General features: G+C 61.0%; 1 protein-coding gene across 9 annotated transcripts in view; it reads left to right on the top strand.

Moving 5' to 3' along the window:
* The window catches only part of TSNARE1 (t-SNARE domain containing 1), a 115,075-nt gene that overhangs the window by 50,825 nt on the left and 42,385 nt on the right, over positions 1-21,865 (top strand). For 3 of the 9 annotated variants that reach the window (XM_043483429.1, XM_043483430.1, XM_043483428.1), the window contains 5 exons: positions 882-956; positions 1,411-1,470; positions 7,420-7,578; positions 17,213-17,285; positions 21,104-21,186. In XM_043483429.1, coding sequence (XP_043339364.1) covers positions 882-956; positions 1,411-1,470; positions 7,420-7,578; positions 17,213-17,285; positions 21,104-21,186 — 450 coding nt within the window. Of the gene's footprint in view, positions 1-881; positions 957-1,410; positions 1,471-7,419; positions 7,579-17,212; positions 17,286-18,506; positions 18,942-21,103; positions 21,187-21,865 lie in introns of all 9 variants that reach the window. The other 6 variants (XM_043483422.1, XM_043483424.1, XM_043483421.1 and 3 more) reach the window with 3 other exon arrangements.

Genomic DNA, 21,865 nt, shown 5'->3' with positions numbered 1-21,865 from the left:
AGGGCCTGCGGAGTGTCGCAGCCCTCCCCGGAGCTGATGGGAGTTGCTTGGGCAGGAGGGGCCCAGGAGCCTGTGTCTGAGTCCTGGTCCCAGGGCCTGGGACTGACACGGCTCCAGTGGTGCCGATGCTGCCTGCTGAGAAGAGGGTGGGGGCTCCTGGTGGCCCGGCGGTGCCAGGATCTAGGGCCTGCCTGTTCCCTCGTTCGTCTGTATGTCCTGAGCACTGGCTCTGTGCCAGGCTTCATTCTGAAACTGGGTGCAGAGGTGAGCAGGAGACGAGGTCTCGTTCCAACGGGAGGACAGAGGCCGTGTGTGAGTGCTGAGGTGCTGGGGGGCAGATGACTGGTTTGCTGCCTGCAGTTCTGATGTGGGCGTGAGACACAGCCTCACCTGCGGTTAGGTGCTTCAGGGCTCGGCTCCACCTGCCACGTGACCTTCAGCTTGGGCCTGAGACCTCCTGTGCTGTCAGTGGGGGTCGTAACACCTCTCCCCAGAGTGGTTTGTTCTGGGGACCAGACAGGCATGGCACGTGAGAGCTGCAGGCCTCGTGGTCAGTGCAGATGGCGTGTGTGTGTGTGTGTGTGTGTGTGTGTGTGTGTGTGGTGTGTGTGTGTGGATTAGGTGGAGATGGTGTCCGTGGTGATGCTGGCTGTGCCCCTGGAGCCTTTGCTGGCCTTTGAGGGGATGGCGGTGGTGGTAAAGTAGGTGGGGTGAGCCCAGCTCTGATGACGGGGGGAGTAGAGATGCCTGCGAGGCTGGGGCCGGATGTGGTGCAGGTGCCAGGCGGGCCGGGAGGAGCCCAGGAGCATGCCCAGGGATGGAGGCGTGGCTGGGACGGGATGCGGCCTTGGCTGACTGTTGAAGCTCCACTGTCTCTGCAGCAGGAGCGTCTTCAGCTAGACCGCCTGAAAACTCAGCTGTCAGATGCCGTCCAGCGCTATGGAGTGGTGCAGAAGGTGAGTCCCCCGCAGGTGCCTTGAGCACCCACCCTGGGCCAGCCTGGGACAGTCCCATCCCTCAAAGCGAGGGGGGCCGCCTTGCAGACCTTTGACAGTCGCCAGGACCCGGCTGGTGTGACCTCAGTATGTGTGCAGTGAGGGACGTTTTCCTCTGGGGTGCTGCCCCAGAGCGTCCTCGCAAGAGCCCCCTGGAGGTGGGAGGACAGGTGTCTCTGTCCCTGCGCCCCCGCCCAAGTGTGTGGGAAGAGACCGTCCAGCAGGTTGTCCCCCAGGGACACCCAGCCAGGCTCCCGGTTTTCCAGAGTCCTCGGGCAGCTCCGTTCTCTCGGAGCTGAAGTTGTGCTTCGCTATTGGTTGTTGTCCAGAACTTTGTGTTTATCTGACCATTTCTTCTCTCGTCCCCACTTTTTCTGTCCTCCCCACCTTCCTCCTCTTGTACTTTATCCTACAGAAAATTGCAGAGAAGTCCAGAGCACTGCTTCCCACAGCGCAGAGGGGTGGCAAGCAGCAGGTGGGTGCTGAGTGTTTCCTGTGGTCAGTGGGCGTCAGGGGACAGCATGGAATCTGTGCCCTTCAGACTCCGGGGAAGGGCAGGAACGACCAAGGTCTTACTGTACAGCACAATATTCATAGATTTAAATACGTATATGAGAAAGGAGGTGTGAAAATCAGTGATCCCAATCTCAAGTAGCTAGAATAACAACAAAAAATTAAATCCAAAGAAAATACATAGGAAAAAGCAGAAATCAATGAAATATAAAATAGATGCACAATAGACAAATTCAACAAAGTCAAAAGTTGGTTCTTTACAATGAGTAATAAAATAAAGTTCTAAATTACTAGTATCAAGAATGAAAATACATATATTGTTAAAGCTTCTAAAAATGAAAAAAGTAATAAGATACTATGAACAACTTTATCTCTATCAATTTAACAACTTACTTACAAATTTTTAAAGAAAAATGTAACTTACCAAGATGTGTAAAAATCTGGAAAGTGCAGTATTTATTAAAGAAATGGAATCCATAATTTAAAAACATCCTAGCAATGAAATTTCAGACCAGATGGCTTTAGTGATGAATTCTCTCAAATATTTGAGAAATAAATAATACCAGATTACACAAACACTTACACAGAATATAAAAAGAGAATACCTCTCACCTTGCTTTATGAGGCTAGTAAATTTTAATTCCAAATTCTTATGAGGACTTTGCAAAAAAGAAAATAACAAGATGTCTTATAAGCCTAGAAGCAAAGACTCCTCTGACCAAAATATTAAAAAAAAATTCTCTATCTGGCTGCACTGGTCTTAGCTGTGGCGTGTGGGATCTAGTTCCTTGACCAGAAATTGATCCCAGGCCCACTGCGTTGGCAGCATGGAGTCTTAGCCATTGGATCACCAGGGAAGTCCCCTAACCAAAATGTTGATAAACTTAAGTCTAGCAATGTATAGAAAGATAATACACCATTCTAAAATGGGATTTATTCTAGGAGTGCAAGATTGGTTTACATTCAGAAATAATCAGAATAATTTATCATGTTAATACAGTAAGTAAGAATATCTACTTGATCATCTCAATAGACATGGAAGAGCATTTGGTAAAATTCAACATTCACTTAGGGAGATGCAAAATTTTCCACAAATGAGGACTAGATAGGAATGCCTTTAATCTGATAAAGGGTATCTTCAAAAGTCCAGCAGTCAGCAGCACACTTACTGGTGAGGTATTAAAATCTTTTCTCCTGAGAGTGAGGGTGAGACATGGTGTCCAGGACTATTGCTTCTGTTCTCATTGTACTGCAGGGAATATCCACTGCAATAAGACAGGAGAATGAAATAAAAGGTGTAGAAACTGGGAGGGAAGAAATCCTCTCACAGACAACATGATTGTGTAACTAGAAAATCTGAATGAATCTGGCAAAACTTAGAATTAATAAGTGAATGTAGCAGGATTTCTGTTACCATGTTAATGTGCAAGAAAACATTGTTGGTGCCAGCAAAAGACAATTCGGAAATAATGTTAAAAAGAGATAGCACTTATCATAGCATCAAAACTAGGAAGAAATCTATGACCAGTTGTTGAAGCCTCTGTATAGAAAACTACAAAACATTACTGAAGAGAGATTACAGATTAAATAATTGAGGGGCATGCTGTATTTGTAGATTGGAAAATTTGATATATAAAAAAGTCAGTTAAAAAAAAAAAAAGTCAGTTCTCAGTGAATGGTTCTATACATTCAATACAATCCAGGTAAAAATCCTAGCAGGTTTTGAATGTGTGTTTAAATTGTCAAGCTGATTACAGAATGTATATGGAAATATAAAGGGCCCCAAATAATGAAGACAGTTTTGAAGAACAGAACTGGAGGATTTACACTCCCAGGTGTCAGAACACAATATGGAGCTACAGGTATTAAAACAGTGTGGTGTCTGCTGACAGCTGAGCCAGCAGACCGTGGAGCAGAGCTGCGTGTAGACACAGACCCACACATACGTGGCTGCCTGGGTGGGGGCGGTGCGCCGCCGCACGGTGGGAGGTGCGATCTGCTCAGGGCTTGATGCTGGTCGGCGGACAGCCGAGCTGGGACAAGCCCTGTTGGGCACACAGCAAGTCCAGGTCCAAACACACCGCCCCCTGGTGTACATGTCGGAGCCGCTGGGGAGCAGCGTGCAGGACAAGACGTGCACACAGGCGGCAGCCGGCTCAGGCCGTGTGGACCTTCCAGGCCAGAGCCATTGTTCTGTGCCTGGAAAGGGACTGGAGGACTGTGGGCACCAGGCTGCCACCCCCTGCAGATCCTTCCGCTCAGCTCGCCCAGCTCAGAACACTCGCCGGGATCACAGATCTGGATGTGAACAGTAAGGCAGGGAAGTGTCTGGATGCTGCCCTTGGAGGCTGTCACCCTCCTGCACAGATGAAAATGCACTTGCTGTAAAGAAAAGAGTAAACTTGACTTTGTTAAAGTCTGTACACCGCTGAGAGTGAAGAGGTGACCCTCAGAATGAGCAAAGGCATTTGCACAGTGCATATCTGAAAAGGACTTACATCCACAATATGTAGAGATCTCTTACAAATCGTGAGTGCACATGGCTGCATATCTTGTCTCTTACATAAGATAAATACAGACAATTCAGAAACATAAAAGGGCAAACACCTTGGGTGGGCACATTGGAAAGGAACATTGGAATGGTTGGTGAACACATGGATGTGTTCTCAGCGTGTGTCGTTGGAAGCAGAGTGAACCCACGGTGCTCCATCTCTGCACACCTTGCACCCACCAACACAACTGAAAAGAACAGTTGAAAACTCGGGAGGTAGCCACGTGCCAGGGAAGCTGTGGAGCAGCTGGAGATCTCACGCGCTAGCCGGGAGTGTGCGTGGGGCCCCTACTCTGGCTGCTGAACATGTCTGTGGAGTGAAAGGTCTTCCTGCCTTGGCCTTGTAGCTCCTCCCAGGTGTGGACCCACTGGAAAGTCATGTCAAAGAACGCTGAACACAGCACAACATGCAGCAGCTGACACCTAGGGGAGGGCCAGCCTAGAGCATTTGTGCTGAGTCCGTGCATGGAAGACTGGCAGCAGAACGGATCGTCTGTGGCCAGCAAGGCCTGGTGACACCTCAGACACACGCTGAGCGCAGAGCATAGAGGTCCAAACCGGGCCGAACCAACGAGAGTGGGAAGCCAGACAGCCCTTGCTTGGAGGCAGCGCCATGAGTAGGGGCCTGGCATGTCCGTATCTTGACCCAGAAGTCTTCCTTTTGTTACGGCTCACAGACCTGTCCATGTGTGATTTGTGTATTCAACTGCTCATGCCCTATTTCAGTAGAATGTTTCCTAAAGGGGAAGAGAATGGCCAGCAGTGCTTCTGAGAAGTTATGAAAGGTGATTTCCAGGAATTTCGCAGCCTGTGGTTGGTGAGCTGACACTGCAGATTCAGCCTGGGGATGCCGCTGCGCTGATGCTCGGGTTTGGGGCTGCCATCTGCAGGCTGGTCGTCCTGGCAGGAGCCAGGGTGCCCACCTCTTCTCCTCCGAGCCGAGTGCTGGAGTGGCTGGGAGCAGGTCGACCTCCTTGGCTGTGTTGGCCGCTGCCTCAACTGGGTCCTGGCTCAGCCTCCAACCCGGGTCAGGCCCAGCCGGTGGGCAGCGCCTGGGCTTCTGGGCCGGCCGCTGTCCCCAGGCAGGGCGGAGCCTGCCCCGCGCCGGGAACACGCTCCAGCGTGCTGCGCCAGCATCAGCGGCGTGCAGTCCCCGGAGCCCCATCTCCGTGTCTCACCTGGACATCTGTGGGGGCCTCCTTAGTCGTGTGTCCCTCTCAGAGCCACCCCCCAGTGGCGGCTCTGTTACTTACCATGGGGCCAGGGAAGGATTGGAGCGTCTTGCCAGTCCTTTGTTCCGGGCTTTGCAGAGCTCCCAGAGATGTCCGTCAACTGACCACAGCCTTTGCTATTTGGAGGGATGGACGACCAGCCTCTGGGCTGCTGCACAGAAGCTGTGTTTCCCAAGAGTGAGACCGGCTCTCGTCCTGACCCCTGCTCTCCCGCCAGGGTCACGGATACTCCCACGCGGAGCCCTGGGTCAGAGTTTGCGAGACAGTGGCCTGTTTCCCAGAGTCCCTGAGAGCCCTGGGTCCTGCCTGGCCGCTCACTGGGCTCCATCTCTTCTCACGGGAAACTGCTTGCCCCCCCTCCCCCCCCCCACCCAGCAGTCACATTGGATTGTTGGATCGTGGGCATGAAACGGACATGTCGGAGCAAGGACCCAAGCCCTTGGCCTTGGAGCAAAGAGAAAGCCGCCTTTGTTGGCTGCCCGGCGAGCTGGAAAACCATCCCCTGGCTGCGTCCTGCGCTGTGGCCCCAGCGCCCTGCCAGCAAACCCTAATCCCGGCTTCGGAGCTCAAGACCCAGACCGAGGCTTTGTGAGAAGACGGTGCTTTCTGATCCGTTCAGGAGGGGGCTGGGCGGGGCCAGCTGCCTCTCCCTCCCTGGTGCCTCCTCCTGAGCCACTTGGGGAGGGCGAGCCGTACTGTGGGAGCCAGGGCGCGCGCCCACGCCTGCAGGGAGGCTGGGCCCCTTTCCTCTCGCTTTCTGGGGCCTTCTCTGAAACCAGACTCCAGGTGGCCACGCGTGGCGCCTGTGCACTTCACGTCGTGCGTCAGAGTCACTGTCGCTGGCCCGCCCGTGCTCCTGGCTGTGCCCCCAGCCCCTGCTGGCCAGGCTGCGCTCACAGCAGGGCTGCAGAGGGTGTGTCCGCGCCTCAGTCCCCGGTGGCCGGCTCGGGCTCTTCCCGCGGGAGGTGCCCCGGCCACTGGGATCAGTGGAGCTCAGGGACAGGTGCTCTGTTTTGGAGCAGCCTCTGCTGCAGGGAGGGTGGTACCTTCGGGATCCCCTGCAGGCACAGGGCCCACCCCCCACCGTGCCCCGTGACTCACTCGCGCGGGGACTTCCAGCGCCCCATGGCCCCTGACTGGGGCTTTCACACGTGCTTCCTGGTCAGGGCCTTGCTCTCATCCCCGTCCACCCTTCCATGGCTCTGGATACAACCCCATCACATGGACGTGGAGGCTGGGGTGGGAGAAGTTAAGAACATGCTAGGTCACACAGCTGTCAGCAGAGCTGAGCTCTCCCAGTTCCCTCGCCTCAGGGGCCTAGGGTGGGCCGTCTGCGAGGGGCCCCAGGTGCCGTACCTCTTGCGGGGAGTGCGGGTGTGCCCGGCAGGGGTGGGGTGGGCGGAGAGCACAGCCCCGCGGTGGACACAGGCCGCGGACCGCGGGTGTGGGTCGCTGTTCCCGTCTGGCGGAGGAGAAGGCCAAGGCTGAGTGTGCGCAACGGGCCTGAGCCTCTGGCGGGGCCGCTTCCAGGCCTGACCTGATGCGCCCCGCAGCCCAGGCGGGGCTGGGGCCGCAGAGAGGAGGCGGTGTGGGCACGCGGCCTGGCCCCGGCCAGCCCCCGCCTGCTGCTGCCCGCTTGGCACCGCTCGCTTCCTCCGCCCACAGCGGGAAGGGAGGTGATAATTGCCACCTTGGACGAGGAGCGCTCGTCAACAGAGTTTTTAGATCTTTTATTTTATATCAATCCATCCACGTGTTTATTTATGTAAAGGCCTCCCTGGCTCTGGGGATGAGGTGAACACGTGGTCTGGAGGGAGTGCGCTGGCTCTGGGAGGAGGACAGCTGCATGTGGACACTCCCCCTGTGACCATGGGGCGCATGCCCACCCTGCTGGGGCCCACTGCAGCCAGGCCTGGGACGGCCCGAGCTGGGCGCTCAGGCCACGGACGGGGCCCGGTGTCTGCCCCCCATCACGGTGGCCCCAGCACCCGCGGCCCTGTGGGGCAGCCCCGACTGACAAGGCTGGGGCCTGGCCCCTGCAGGGCCTGGCTGGGGGCTCCGGGTGCCCGGTGCAGGCCTGGCCCGGCAGCAGTAGGCTGTGTGGTAACAGTGGTCTGTGTCTTGGCAGAGCCCCCAGGCCGCCTTTGCTGAGCTGGCTGACGATGAGAAGATCTTCAACGGGGGCGATGGTATGTGGCCGGGCCACGAGCAGGCGCTGCTTCCTGAGATCACCGAGGAGGACCTGGAGGCCATCCGGCTGCGCGAGGAGGCCATCCTGCAGATTGAGGTGCGGCTGCGTGCATACATGCGCGAGTTGGGGCAGGGGGGCCGCTTGTTTTTTCCCCTAGTTTGCACATGTGTAATACATGCTGCCAGACATTTCCCTAGCCAGGTGTGGTCTGTGACAGCTGCCGGAGGTGTGCAGGCCCCTGAGTGGGTGTGCGAGTGTATGAGTGGATGTGCAGGAACAGGTGTGCAGGTGAGTGTGCGAGCCAGTGAGTGAGTGTGCACCGGGGCCTGTCTCCTGTTGTGGGAAGTGCATTTATTAGAATGGGGCTCTCAGGATGTTTGGTTCTCTTGGTGGTGGCCCCGAGCCCCTGAGTGTGTGTTCCCTCCTCCCTCTGGGCCTTGGTTTTACCTGCAGGAGAAGGTACTGGGGGCCTGCCTGCCCCCCAGCCCCCAGGAGCTACGTTTCTGGAACCAAGTTTCCCTGAAGCAGCTTCTTTTAGAAAAACGGGAACTTGGGCTAAAAAACTGAGTCACTGGCTGAGGACCCGTCACTGTGTCTGCAGTGGGCAGGTCTGCACTCCTGAGGGTGGTGGACGCCCCCTCACTGCCACGCCCGCCCCCACTCTGCCTGGCAGAGCCTGCGAGGAAGGCGCACGGGCCGTCTTGGAAGACAGGCCTCTCCTCCTTGCCGAGCTGGTCCAGGAAGGACCAGGGACACACGGATGTTCTTCCCTGCTGCTGGCACGCGGGGCCCACTTCTCCCGAGAGCTCAGGGGGCTGGCAGGCCTGTGGCGGGAGGGACCCGCTGCTGCTTCAGCTGCAGAACTAAAGCCTTCTTAGGAGGACCCTCGGGCACACAGGGGTCGGGCCACCTGTCCTGGTGGGATGAGGGGCTCCAGGGTTGACATGGCCTTGGCCTGGCGTGCAGGGCGCATAGGTGCAGACTCCACTGCAGGGCCCAGCTTGGGGACACGGGTGGGTGGGGTGACCCCCCCGGAAATGTGGGGAGCTCCTGAGCAGGGGCAGGCTCCACTCTGAGGTCCAAGCCCCAACGGGCCGTGGGGTTGGTTTGCTCAGGACGTTGGCCTGTGCCTTGACGGCCTCTCATGGCTGACACGCTGCAGGAGGGGACCCCGGGGTGGGGTTAGGGAGGCCCAGGCGCTGCCAGCCCGTCCTCGTCCTCGTCTGAGCGGTGAGTATGGTGGGTTCACGGGGGCCGTGGACAGGACCTGAGGCCAACCTCGCCGTTGTGCTGTGTCCTCACCTGTGTGTGGGTGACGCGGTATGCAGCAGGCCTTGGCTGGAGGGTGATGGGCTGGGGTTGGGGTCAGCACCCCTGGCCTCCTCCCCTTCCCTCCCTCCTCCCCTTCCCTCCCTCCTCCCCTTCCCTCCCTCCTCCCCTTCCCTCCCCTCCCTCCCTCCTTACCCTCCCTCCCTCCTTCCCCTCCCCCTCCCCCCCTGTCCTCTTTGGAAATGGGGAAAACGGACAGATTGTCATTGGCCATCACTCAGCCCTCCCCCAGGTTTGCAGCTGTCCTGATACCAGCGCGGGCCTGGGCGGAGACTAGCCAGCCCCGCGCCTGCCTATGGCAGCAGAGGCCTGTCCCGGGCGGGTGGCAGGCCCCAGCCCCTCCAGGGGCACCTGAGCCCCACTGCCCAGGTTACTCAGGGGTTGTCCGCCCGGGTCTGCAGGGCCAGGCTGCCGTGGGCGGGCAGAGCTCTGGGGAGGGGCTGAGGGAGCAGCCTCAGGACGACACGTGGGGCATTCCTCTCCCTGGCTGCTGCAGGGTGTTCCACGTGGAAACTGCTTACTGCACCCACTCTGCCCCCAAGTTCCCGGGGGGCGTTGTACACAGGTGGTTTATGCATGCACAGCATCGCTGGACAGAGGGAGACCTGTGGTCCCGGAGCCCCTTTGAGGCCCTGGGCTGCCCTCAGGGACCTCCCTGTTGGCTGGGCTGTGGGGGTGTGGACAGATGGGGAAACTGAGTCCTGACTTTAGGTCCAAGTCTCCGCTAGCTGGCTGGTGACCTGGGGCTTGCTCCTCACCCCAGTCATTGCTTCTGTGAAATGGGGGGCTTGCCGGCCAGGGGTCAGGCGGTGAGTGGGCAGGAGACTGAGGGCTGCCAGGGCCTCTGTTGATTCTGGGCCTGGCTCAGTGGCCCCTGGACCTGCATGGTTAGGTTTCAGATGAGGGTGTCTTGCTATTTGAGGAGATGGGCGCCTTGAGGACCTCCATGCAACCTCCCAGGGCAGCCCATCCCCTAGCAGCACCAAGTGTCCTCTGAGGCCCCCTGGGGGCTCTCCGTCTGTGGGTGGATGAGATGTCTCCACCGCCCTCTTCCCTCTTGCCCCGCAGACCCCCCGACCCCTGCCCTGGGCTCCTGTGCCAGGCCGAGGGGAGCTCGGAGACTGCAGAAGCCAGGCCTGCGGGTGGGTCGCTCCAACGGGAGGGCGCTCACAATACATTCTGGGGTGCCTCTAGGGCTCCTCCTTCCTGCCCTGATTCAGCTGATCTCTGGCCTCCCACCCGAGGGCCCCTCCCTGACGCTGGTCCAAGGTGGGTCAGCACTCGGACCCCAAAACTCCCATGGCCCCAAGGGTCGGGGTATCGGTGCCGCTGGGGGACACTCAGGTTGTGGGTTGGGGGTGCTTGGCAAACAAAGTGGGGCATCCCTGGTCCACTGTGATGAGCCCTGCAACTTAGGCCGGGCTGAGGACTGGGAGACAGGGTGGGCCGCTCCCAAGGGGCAGGGGTGTGCCTGCGGGTCCCCTTCCCCGGGAGACCACCCTCCCAGAGGGCGGGGACAGGGCCTCCAGAATGGCCTTCTCCCGGGGGCAAGGACCCCTCTGGCCAGCGGCTTGCCCATTGTCCCCACAGCGGCAGCCGGCTCGCTTCATGGGCCTTTAGCGCACTTGCTGTTGGTTAGATACTAACAGGTGACCCCTGCTTCATCCCTGGAAGGCTGCCCCCCACTCTGCTGGCCCCACATGGCCCCGTACTCCTGCTGCCCTCTGGCTGGCTCTCGGGCACGTCCTCCCTGGCCTTCTCCAGCCCTGGGGCGGTGTGGCCCCCCTCTCAGACCTGGGCTTTTTGCTGCCCCCTAAGTGGGCTCCCTTGTCTCCCTCCCCCGACAGTGGGGCTGAGGTCACAGGACCAGAACCTGGCCAGTGTGTCCCTCCTCCCCCGCACCCCACCCCCCGAGCCTGGACCCTGCTGATACCTCAGCAACTTGTTCCCTTTTATCTTCAGGTTTTGGCTCAGATGTTCCATATCTAAAGTTTCATTTCTCTGCATTGTCTAGCATGCTGTTTAATTAATTATCTTGTTACTATTCCTTCTCCTGCAGGAGATTGTAAGCCCCATGGAGGCAGGGGTGTTGTCTATCTTAGTCTGGCTATGTTCCTGCTGCTGCAGGATGCCTGGTTTTGTCTGGGCACTCAGTGTCTTTCTCTGGGACAGACAGATCAAAGGGCTGGTGGGGAGAGAGGGATGGATGGTGGGGGTGTGGATGGATGGGGGATGGATGGATGGTTGGGGTGTGGATGGATGGGGATGGATGGATGGATGGGGGTGTGGAAGGATGGATGGTGGGGGTGTGGATGGATGGGGGATGGATGGATGGATGGGGTGTGGAAGGATGGATGGTTAGGGTGTGGATGGATGGGGGATGATGGATGGATGGGGTGTGGAAGGATGGATGGTTAGGGTGTGGATGGATGGGGATGGATGGATGGATGGGGGTGTGGAAGGATGGATGGTTAGGGTGTGGATGGATGGGGATGGATGTATGGATGGGGGTGTGGAAGGATGGATGGTGGGGGTGTGGATGGATGGGGATGGATGGATGGATGGGGGTGTGGAAGGATGGGGGATGGATGGATGGATGGATGGTGGGGGTGTGGATGGAGGAGGTGTGGATGGATGGATGGTAGGGGTGGATGATGGTTGGGGGGTGTGGATGGATGGATGGATGGGGGAATGGATGGATGGTGGGGGTGGATGGTGGTTGGGGATGGGTGAGGATGGGGGTTAGATGGATGGTAGGGGTGGATGGATGGTGGGGGTGGATGGATGGTGGGGTGCAGGTGGATGGGGCATGGATGGATGGTGGGGGATGGATGGTAGGGGTGGATGATTGTTGGGGAATGGATGGATGGTAGGGGTGGATGATGGCAGATGTGGATAGATGGATGGTGAGGGTGTGGATGAATGGATAGTGGGAGATGGATGGTTGGGGATGGATGATGGGGTTTAGATGGATGGCTGGAGAGGATGGGGGAGGGGTGGGTGATGGATGGGGGGGGGGGGGGGATGGATGAAGGTGGGTGGGTGGCAGCTGAATGGAATGAGAAGCTTCATGTGTTGGGACTCCACAGAAGATTTGTGTTTTAATAAGAGGGCTCTGCTGCCTGTATGTATGTGCATCTGCAGCCCACACAGAAGTCTGGTAGCGCAAGCACCCCCGTGCTCCACATTTACTGAAGCCGAGGTGGAGGCTGGGAGCGGGCGCTTCACTTGGCTGGGCCCCGGCAGCTTGTGTGAGGCAGAGCCGGGACTGTGGCCAGTGCCCGGCTCGAGAGCAGGGCCATCCTGACGGCGGTGCTCTGCCCTCTCTTCCCGGTGGAGGGTGTGGCAGGGCCCTGAGGCCGCCTGTGCGGAGCCCAGAGCCCAGGAGCACGCCCGCGAGGCCCAGCTCTGCCTCCCACCTGGTCACTCAGCTCTGGTCACAGGGGCTTCTTGCTCTCTGGAGGACAGGGCAGGGCCGGGTCTCCCTAGGGGTAGGAGGAGGTTGAATGAGACGGGCGTGTGCCCCCAGCCACTGCCAGGGTGTAGCGGACTTGCTGAGGTCCACCTGGGGCGGACCAGAGTCACCTGTGGGCTCCCAGTAGGGTCTGCCCACGGCATGCACTGCCCCGGCCCCCTCTGCCCCGCCCGTCGCACCTGAGCTCACCTGTGAGGCCTGGCGCCCCTGCCCCCCTCCTGGGCTGCTCTGTCACCTGACCCACCAGCTGCTCTGTTGCCATGGCTACCTGGCAGGCTGAGGAGGGAGGGGGCTGGGGTGAGGAGGGGGCCTAGCCGCTCTACCCATAGCTGGTGTGGTAAAGCCAAAGCCCAGGGGGAGGTTGATCTGGCCAGTGTCTAGCTATAAATATGGGAATCAATCAATAAACAAAGTTTGGCTGTTCCATTAGCTGGAACAGTCGTCTCTGTAGGTGGATGGTTGCCAAGATCCTAATTATGAGAAGAGATTGCGTGGTAGAGAAAAATGCAGCGGTATTTTCTTTCCTTTCGTGGTTAAAAGTGGAGGGAACACACACGCACACACAGACACACGCACCGAGGTTTTATTATGTCCTGTGCAAGGCTGTTATTCCTCAGTGCCAGTAAAAGAAGAGAGAAGATTCCGTGAGAGCTTTTAATGAGTTCTAGTTTTAGAAGCAATCAGGATAATAATTGCATGATTTAAACATTTACTAAGTTAAGGTGTTTTTTTCGTCTCTCCCGCTCCCTGGTGCCCACGCCTGGGCACACGGCTCCCGGTCCCTGCCACAATCATGTGCCACAGCTGGGGCTGCCCCCGGGGGCTCCATCCTGGCAGCTCTGGGGGCTTCTGGGCTCCCAGCATGGCCCCCCGTGACCGGCCTGGCCTTGAGCTCAGTCCACGGGCCTGAGGCCTGGCCTTCCGCCTGGCTCCTGGGTCGGGCTCTGGCATGTCCACACTTTGCCTCGGCACCCTCTGTCAGGAGCCGAGCCTGCTCAGGTGCCCAGCACGGTGACTGTCTGTCCCGGCTGGTTGCCTGTGTCCTGCCGCTGCCGCTCGTGCCCACCGTCAGCTTCCCTGACTAGCACGCTCCAGGCTCCAGGAGTGGTTTGGAGGGGGGAGCTGTGGGCCGAGCAGGGGGCCGGGGGCTGGGGGTGGGACCGTGGCCCCGGGACCTCCGAGGCCGGCTCTCTACTACTGGGCCATCCTGGTAGGGCTTCCTGCCCCAGACCTCCTGGAGGGCGGGGACTGTGTGCCCACAGGTTGATCTGCCTGGGTGCTGGGACCCTGAACTCCCATCCCTGAGCAGCGCCCTGGAGCCAGCCTGTTCGTCTCTGAGATCACCTAGGAGGCTACTGCCTGGGGATCCCGGAGGGGTCTGACCCCAGGCTTGCCTGCCACCCTCTACGCACAGTCTGGCTTGCTCTGCCTGGAGGGTGCCCCCTGCTGACCCCCTCACAGTGGCTCAAGGTCGGGGGTCAGGCCTCAGGTGTGCCCGCGGGTCAGCCTGGTGCTAGGGCGATGTCCCCCGAGTCCGCCCTTGCTCCCTCGGCCTCCAGGCTGGTGGGGACAGGCTGCAGCCCAGGGCCCTGGGACACCCCCACTCCCCTTATTCCCTCCAAGGTGGCCTGAGCGTCTGTTCCAGCAGGTGGTTGGTTCATCCCTGGACGACTCAAGAGGGTCATGGGCCTGAGGGTGAAGCGGGGCCCCAGGACGGTCTCCCGGGGACATGGGGCCTCAGTGGTCCTCAGTGTCAGCTCAGAAGTGGGCAAAGTCAACATCGGAATCTCGGGCATCTTCAAAAGAGGGAAAGTAAAGAAAAGATACAGATAATGCTAAGTTGTGTCCGACTCCTTCGATCCCATGAACTGTAGCCCGCCAGGCTCCTCTGTCCATGGGATTCTCCAGGCAAGAATACTGGAGTGGGTTGCCATTCCCTTCTCCAAAGAGGGGCGCCGGGAACCGAGAAGGGTGCCAGTGTCAAAGGTCATGTCCATGTCTAAGAGGCTGGTGAACGGAGACCTCCCTGGCGGCGGTCTTTGACGACGACCTTCCGGAGACGGGATGCGGTGCCCTTGGCGCCCTGCCCAGGGGGGCGGGGGGGGGTCACCCACATGAGGTCCCCCCGGTGCGGCTGCTCTGTGCTCCTGGGGCACCGGGGGCATCTTGGCTCACGCCGGCAGACCGGGCCAGCCAGGAGCAGCCGGCACCCTGGCAGCGGCCGCCTGGCTCGACAGACCCCATGCACGTGCCTCCGGGCATGGAGGGCAGGCGGCAGAGGCCTGGGAGCGACCCCTGGCCCCAGATGGCCGGGCCAGCACCAGCTCCTGGCCGCCATCCGCAGCCACAGCCCTGACCGTGTTTGTGGGGCTGCTTGCTACAGAAACGTGATGTGGGCAGTGTTCCTGGAGGGGGCGGCCCCTGTGCATTTGCAGTAGTTAGAGATTAGCCTTGGCCACTGCGTCTCCCGAAGCGGGAGGCCTCTCCCGAAGCCCTGAAGTGAGCTGGACTGGGGACCCACTGTCCCACCCAGGCGGTTCCGGGTTCTTGGGGTCAGTGCTGCTCGGACAAGGAGCACCCGCCACAGTAGCTGTGTGTCCCCGTTGGGGCCGGGCCATGGCGATGGCCACTGCTTTAGCTTCTGGCCCCCCACCCCGGGCAGGCAGCCTGGGGTCCTGGGCCCCTGAAGGCCCCGGGCTTGTGGCTCCTACTCAGCCACCCATCCCGCCCTCTCCTTCGCTGAGACTCTGTCCCTGTGCCCGAGGGAAGGGATCCACTGCACGCGTGTTGAGCTCGCTGGCAGCTAGGGCATGAGACCTCCCGGGAGCGAGCCCACTGTCCCTGGTACTGATCAGGGGCCCGGACTGCCGGGGCTGCCCCGCTCCCAGAGAGCGGGAGGGTCCCAGGAGAGCCCCTTTACCTCTGGTGCTGGCTTCCCTGCGTGCCTGTTTGTGACCTCATGCAGCATGGGGAGACTGAGCACCCTACAAAGTCCCCTCGGAGCTCCCAAGTCCAAGCACACCCACAGCCAGACTCCAGACCCGCAGGTTTCTGCCCGTGGTGCGGGCTCAGTGGCTGAGGTTGAGGCTGGCCGTCTGGCGGCCTTGGGGCGGAGACCTGGAAAAGTGGGGAGGTGGGCTTATCTCCCTGAGGTTTGGCTGAGGCTGCGGCTGTCACTGGTGACCTTGGGGTCTGGACCTTCAGGTTGCGCCTGAGCTCGGCCTTCCCACCAGCAGCCTTGTCCAGGGAGGGCCATGGGGATGCAGATCCCAGAAGCGGGTCCAGGTCAGAGGCCGCCCGAGGCCCTGCACTCATCACCACCTTCCCGGCCGTGGGCCCGGTTCCCGCAGAGCCGCCACCTCTGCTGTGTGTAAGCCCAGTAATTGAATTGCGATTGATAGTACTTGTCGGTTTAAGATCATGCTAATTGCTTCATTTCCCAGCACACTCCTAAAAAGAAAATGAATCTCCCTGTGATATTTAGCAGTGGGGTGAAATGACCCTGGTGGAAATGAATCCAGGGTCCTGATGGGCTGCAGGGTGGCGGATGGGGGGGGCAGCGATGTAACACCCGCATCTCAGAGGTGTGGAGGGGCCTCCCCTCCTGGCTCTACCCTGGCCATGCGCCCGGCACTGAGGGAGGAGGCTTGGATTTGCTGGGTGGTAGGTGTGGGAACTTGACTCCTAGGTGAACGGCTTTGCCCAGGGTCACCTGGCTGGCCAGTGGAGGAGCCATCTCCTGCAGGGAAGGGACTCAAATCAGCGGGCATTGGTGCCAATCCCCACCCTCCCCCTTTCTGAGCGGCCCTTCTTGAGCCCCTGTAACCTCTGCACCCAGCACAGCCCCAGGCGTGTGCTGTGTGAGTGGCATGCCCACATTCTTCATCAACATCACTTCTACTTTGTTGGGCGAGTGGAGTTAAGATAGAGGAGGCTGGCAGGGAGAATGCAAGCGGCCAGCATGACAAGCGGGGTGGGGGGTACCCGAGTCTCTGGGTCCAAGTTCTGCTTCTTACCCCACTCACTAGCCTCAAGAAGTTACTCAGTCTTCAGACCGCAGTGGGGCTTCCATCCATCCACCACCTACCATCCACCTATCAACCATCCACTATTCTGTCCATCCAGCCATCTACCCATCTGTTTAGCTTCCATCCACCACCCATCCATCCATTATCTATCGAATGCATCCATCTGTCCATCCGTCCATCCACCACCTGTCATCCATCTGCCCACCATCCACTATGCTTCTGTCCATCCAGCCATTTACCCATCTATTTCGCTTCCATCCACCATCATCCATCCGTGCACTATCCATCCAATGCGTCCATCTGTCCATCCATCCATCTGTCCATCCATCCATCCACTATTCATCTCTCCATTCATCTACCCATCCAGTTTAGCATCCATCCATCCACCACCCACCATCCATCTATCCACCATCCACTATTCATCCATCTACCATCTGCCACCCCTGTGTGCTGGCCATGCTGGGTGCCGGGTGGACAGAGAGGGGCAGGCCGGCCCCTCAGTCAAGGAGCTGCAGGAGGGGAGAGGAGTGAGGAGTCTACAGGACTGAGGGGCCTGTGGGAGGTGTATACTGAGCCCCCCACTCCGCATACCCTCTTCTCTCTAGTCAGGCCTGCAGGTCAGTGTTGGGGACACCATCCTGCAGAAGACTGCAACCTTCCAGGGGCCAGCGCTGGGTCCTCTGCACCCAGTGAGGGAGCTCACGGCCCTGGGATGCTCAGCGTGGGCTTTGACCTTTGGGTTGGGGGACAGTGTTTCAGATCCCAGCAGTGTCTCTGAGTTGAGGGGTGACCCTGGGCTCATTTCTGGCTCTTGGCTGTCAGCACTGCTGAGGGATATGGCCTTGACTTATGAACCGTGGGCTCCAGGGACCTAACGGCTGTCCTCTTCCTTCCACAGAGCGACCTGTTAGATGTGAACCAGATCATCAAGGACTTGGCCTCCATGGTTTCGGAGCAAGGAGAAGCCATCGGTGGGTACCCACAGCATCTGACAAGCCACCTGCCCTGCCCGCCCCAGGCCGTCCTCGGGGGCCCTGTGTCTGGCTTCGACCCCAGAGTCCTTCGGGCAGCTGCCCCAGGGAGGGGTGGGCACGGTCTGGCGGGGCTGACCGGCAGACAGTGGGGCCTGGGCAGGTTCCCGCAGTCTGAGCCTCTGCTGGCTGCCCTCCTGGCCCTCCCCTTGGTCTCGGCCCAGCCCCTCAGGCCCAGCCCCTCAGGAAGGCTAGCCCGGGGACACCCCGAGGGGTGGGCCCCTCCTCTTGCTCGCGGGAGCATCCGAGCTGCCTGCCCCTCACCCTGTGCCTTCCTCCCAGGAGCATGTGCGGGGGGGCCTGGCCGCGTGGGGAGGGCTGTCCTGCCCCTGCTGTGGCCCCGTTCCCGCCACGCGAGGGCCCCCGCCCCACCAGCCCAGCCGTGCAGCCCATGTGGCCGCAAGGCTCTCCTGCTCCTCCCCCCGTGCCCAGGTGCCCGGGGCGGTGCTGGGCCACAGCCCGCGGCCCTCAGGAGCGAGGCGGCTCCCAGTGCCCAGAGCCACTTGGTTAACAAGCAGCTCCTGCCCGGGGCCCAGGGCTCCCCACACCACTCTCTAGCCTGTTCTCAGGCTGAGTCATCGCCTCAATGGGGCCTGGAGGCCGGGGCGGTGCTGAGGCCCAGCCCCCCTCCCCCGGTGTGTGCTGCACCCCCAGGAGCAGAGCGAAGGAGGGGGTTGGGCCATGTTGCCTGCCAGCCCCTCCCTGGTCTGCAAGCCTGGGTGCCCGCAGACCCTGCTCCTGCTCTGGGCAGCTCTGGGCAGCACCCGTGCCAGCTCAGGGCACCTCTCCTGGGACCTCCCCTGTCTCCACGTGCTCTGTCGCCTCTGTGGGTGACCGTCAGGGTGGGTGTGCAGAATGCTTTGTATGCTCCAGATGGACACCCAGCTGTTTCCTGGATGGTCACCAGATGGTCACTCGGTCCCAGTGATGGGCCGATGGGGAGGGGCTCTCTGCTGGGCAGGGGGCGTGGCGAGGACTGACCTCCTCCAGAGCCGTGCCTGCTGGAGGGGTGGGCCCCAGTGTCCAGAGTAGCCACGACCCGGGACCCCGCTGCGTGCCATTGTGGGTGTCCTTGGACGGCAGACGGTGGGTGAGGCCCGCGTCCCCCCATAGGGGGCGGTGGGGCCAGCCTGCCGCCCTCAGCCTCCGGTGCCTTTCCAGGGTCCAGCAGTGGCAAGGCCTCGTGCGGGCGCAGCTCCAGCCCCGAGCCGGCTGTGGCGGCCCTACTGCCCAGGCCGGGCCCCCACTCGCGCACCAAGACACGGAAGCCCAACTTCAGCCCCCAGGAGACAGAGGTGCTGGTGCAGAGGGTGACACGCCACTACCCGCTGCTGTTCGGGGCGCTGCGGGGCCCGCCCGCCCGCAAACACCGGGTGTGGAGCAAGATCCTGCAGGCGGTGAACGCACTGGGCTACTGCCGCCGGGACCTGGGCGACGTGAAGCACAAGTGGCGGGACCTGCGCGGGGTGGTGCGCAGGAAGCTGGCCGAGCGCCCCCGCGCCCCCGCCATCCTCACGCCCGTCGAGCGCATGGTGGCCGAGACCTTCGCGGCCCCGGGCGCCCCCGGGGAGGCCCATGCCGCCGAGTCCCTCCCAAGTAAGTGGCCCCCCACAGCCCGCCCGGAGCCTCCCTCCAGCAAGGCCTGCTCTGCGTCGAGATGGGGAGACCGAGGCTCCAGGCCAGGGAAGGGCGCCCCTCGCCTGCGTCACTCAGCCTCAGGCCAGGCCAGACAGCGTCAGGGGCCCTCTGCCTCCCAGGGCACGCTGACCCCGGAGCCCTGGGCCCACCACCAGCCGCCTTTGCGGCCGCTCCTGAGCCTGGCGAGGAAGATGGCTGCCTGGCTGGGTGTTGGCCGCCGCCTCCAGCGCCTCCTCCTCCTGCTCCTCGTCCCCCTCCTCTCAAGACACCGCTGCAAGCCCATCACAGCGCCCTGCACCGCAGCAGCATTGGCTCCACCCGCAGCTTGAAGCTGGGCCCCACGGACCCTCGCCCCCCCTTCCTGGGGAGCGTCTGGAAGGACTTTAGGGAGAAGCTGGAAGCAGGACCAATTACATCCTGAGGGCTGCGGTTGGCAGGACGGCCTGCAGGGACAGCAGGGGCCGTCGACACCCCAGCAGAGGCCCCACCGGACCTTTTGGGGGCTCTGCACCGAACAGGCGGGGGCAGGTCAGAGATGCACACAGATCCAGGACACGGCTGTGCCGTGGGCTGGACTGAGTCATGGGCCTGGACGACGGGGCAGGGCCTGCCTGTTAGTCATGGGCAGGCCGCCTGTTCTACTGGCAGAGCCAGACCCGGCTTTGGCATGCTGCAGATGGGCACACTCTAAGGCCCAGGGGAGCTGGCGGGGGGCGCCGGCTGCTCAGACCCATCTGCCGGCCCCCAGCCTAGGAGCGGGGCAGGAGCTCGGTGGCTGTGTTCATTCTGGTGGCCCCAGTGCGTGACGCTTGGTTCTGCAAGTTCCACCATGATGAGGCCCAGCTCAGCCCAGACGTCCCACCCACCCTGGTTTGGTGGCACCCCGTCCCTGTCCCCCATGACTCCCAGGCTCTCACCCCTCGGGGCAGCCAGCTGTTGACTGGACCCTTAGTGCCCGGGCCGCACCTGCGTTTATGGGCGCCGTCTCTGCCTCAAGCCCTGGGCAGTGCCCAGGCACATGTGTTTGGGTTGAGGGAGGTGTGTTCATTTCAGTCGCTCAGTCGCGTCCAACTCTTTGTGACCCCATGGACTACAGCACGCCAGTCTTCCCTGTCCATCACCAACTCCCGGAGCTTGCTCAAACTCCTGCCCATCAAGTCGGTGAGGCCATCCAACCATCTCATCCTCTGTTGTTCCCGTCTCCTCCCGCCTTCAATCTTTCCCAGCATCAGAGGAGATGTGTGCATGTAGCCACTTTTACCTCTGAGTTTTCACCAAAATGCGTGAATTCAGAGGCTTGTCCTCTCTTCCTGAGAGTTGGCCGGATGCGTGTTTGCGTCTGACGGGTCAGCCCACGGAGCTCCAGCTGGTCTCTGCTGAGGGCTATGCCCACAGCTGTGGTCTCTGCTCACTTGTCTGGGCAGCACCGGGTCCTTCTTTTCAGGGGGAGAGGATGTATATAGAGAATCGCCCTGGTGCTCCCGGGGGTTCCAGCCCTGTTCCTCCCGGGTTGAGGGCCCCGGCCCTGATTTGCCCCTGCCCTGTGCCCGCCAGCCTGGCCGCGCGCTGTTGTAGGGCGGGGTGGACTCGCGGGTGCTTCATGTGAAACCGCCTTTCCACCCCCAGTGCCACGGAGGGGTGTCTTCTGGTGTCCCAGGGTGGCTCAGCTGTGCTGCTGGGGTGACGTCTTGGGGGCACTGCCGACAGGCCCAGCAGGCCCCTGCCTGAAGCCCCTGGTCCCCACTCAGACCCGCACAGTCGTCAGAACCAGCTGCTTGGTGCGGGAATGCCAGCGGCCGGCACGTGCTGATATCATGGCAGGGTCGGTGGTATTCCCAGACCCCGACAGCCGTCTTCACGGCGGCTCACTGTGTGCAAAGCTGTTCTGGGCTAGACTCACCCGTTCTGAGGGGCTGCCAGGCGTTGAGGACAGACAGTGCCAGGGTCTCTGTCCTGACACTCAGGCGGGCCAGGGCCCACGCCGGGCGGGTGAGCAGTGCCCACCCCCACAGCCTCTGACCTCTGGAGGCCGGACTCCCCGTTTGTGCCTCCCCCCGCCCCCGCCCCGGGTGACCACAAGGTCTCCTCTCTGTAATTGCTTGTGTTGTCTTGATTTGCAGATAGTATTGAAGCCGGCCTAGAGGCTGCGTCCTCGCACACAGAGGTGGCCAGTGAGCTCCTCGCTGGAGCCAGCCGGCACCAAGTAAGTCAGTGTGAGGGCACAGCCCTCCGCCCCTGCCCGCGCCGGAGGGGCAGGCCCGCAGGGTCTTCTCTGCGCTCAGGCCGACTGCCGTGGGGGAGGGGAGAGGAGAGGGCGCGGGCTGCATGCCCAGGGCGGTCAGCCTTGCCTGCTCCAGTCTGCACCCCCACCGAGGCTGTGTCCCGGGCCTCTGCCCACGGCTCAGCAAGTGATAGGGCAGGGGTGAGGGGCGAGCGGCTCCCAGGGGCGGGTCTCCCTGCCGTGGGCGCCGTCAGGGCTGCGGCTCCCTATGCCTGGTGTGCGGCACCGGCTGCCCTGTCCTGGAGGGCGGGGCTGTGCAGAGGACACCTTGCTGGGCAGGGTGTCGCTCCCTGTCTGCCCTTGGCTGGGCGTGGGGCTGGAGCTGGTGGGGCCTTGCTGCTTGGGATTTATCGGCTGGCTCTGGGGCAGTGAGGACCAATATCTGACCCTCGTTTGCTTGAGGCGGGCATCAGGCAGCTCTGGGGACACACAACTGTGATGTGAGCCCCTGGCCCGGCCTGGGTCCAGCAGGGAGTGGGCGCCGCAACCATCCTCCACCTGCCGCCCGTCCCCCAGGCCCCCTGCTCTGTGCTGGGCCCTCACTCAGAGACAGAGCCGCCAGAGCCTGTGTCTCCCAGAGCTCGTGTCCTAGGGGTGGGGT

Source organism: Cervus canadensis, chromosome 12 (genome assembly GCF_019320065.1).
Source record: "Cervus canadensis isolate Bull #8, Minnesota chromosome 12, ASM1932006v1, whole genome shotgun sequence".
Taxonomy (NCBI): Eukaryota; Metazoa; Chordata; class Mammalia; order Artiodactyla; family Cervidae; genus Cervus; species Cervus canadensis.
This window is presented reverse-complemented; position numbering and strand designations above follow the sequence as displayed.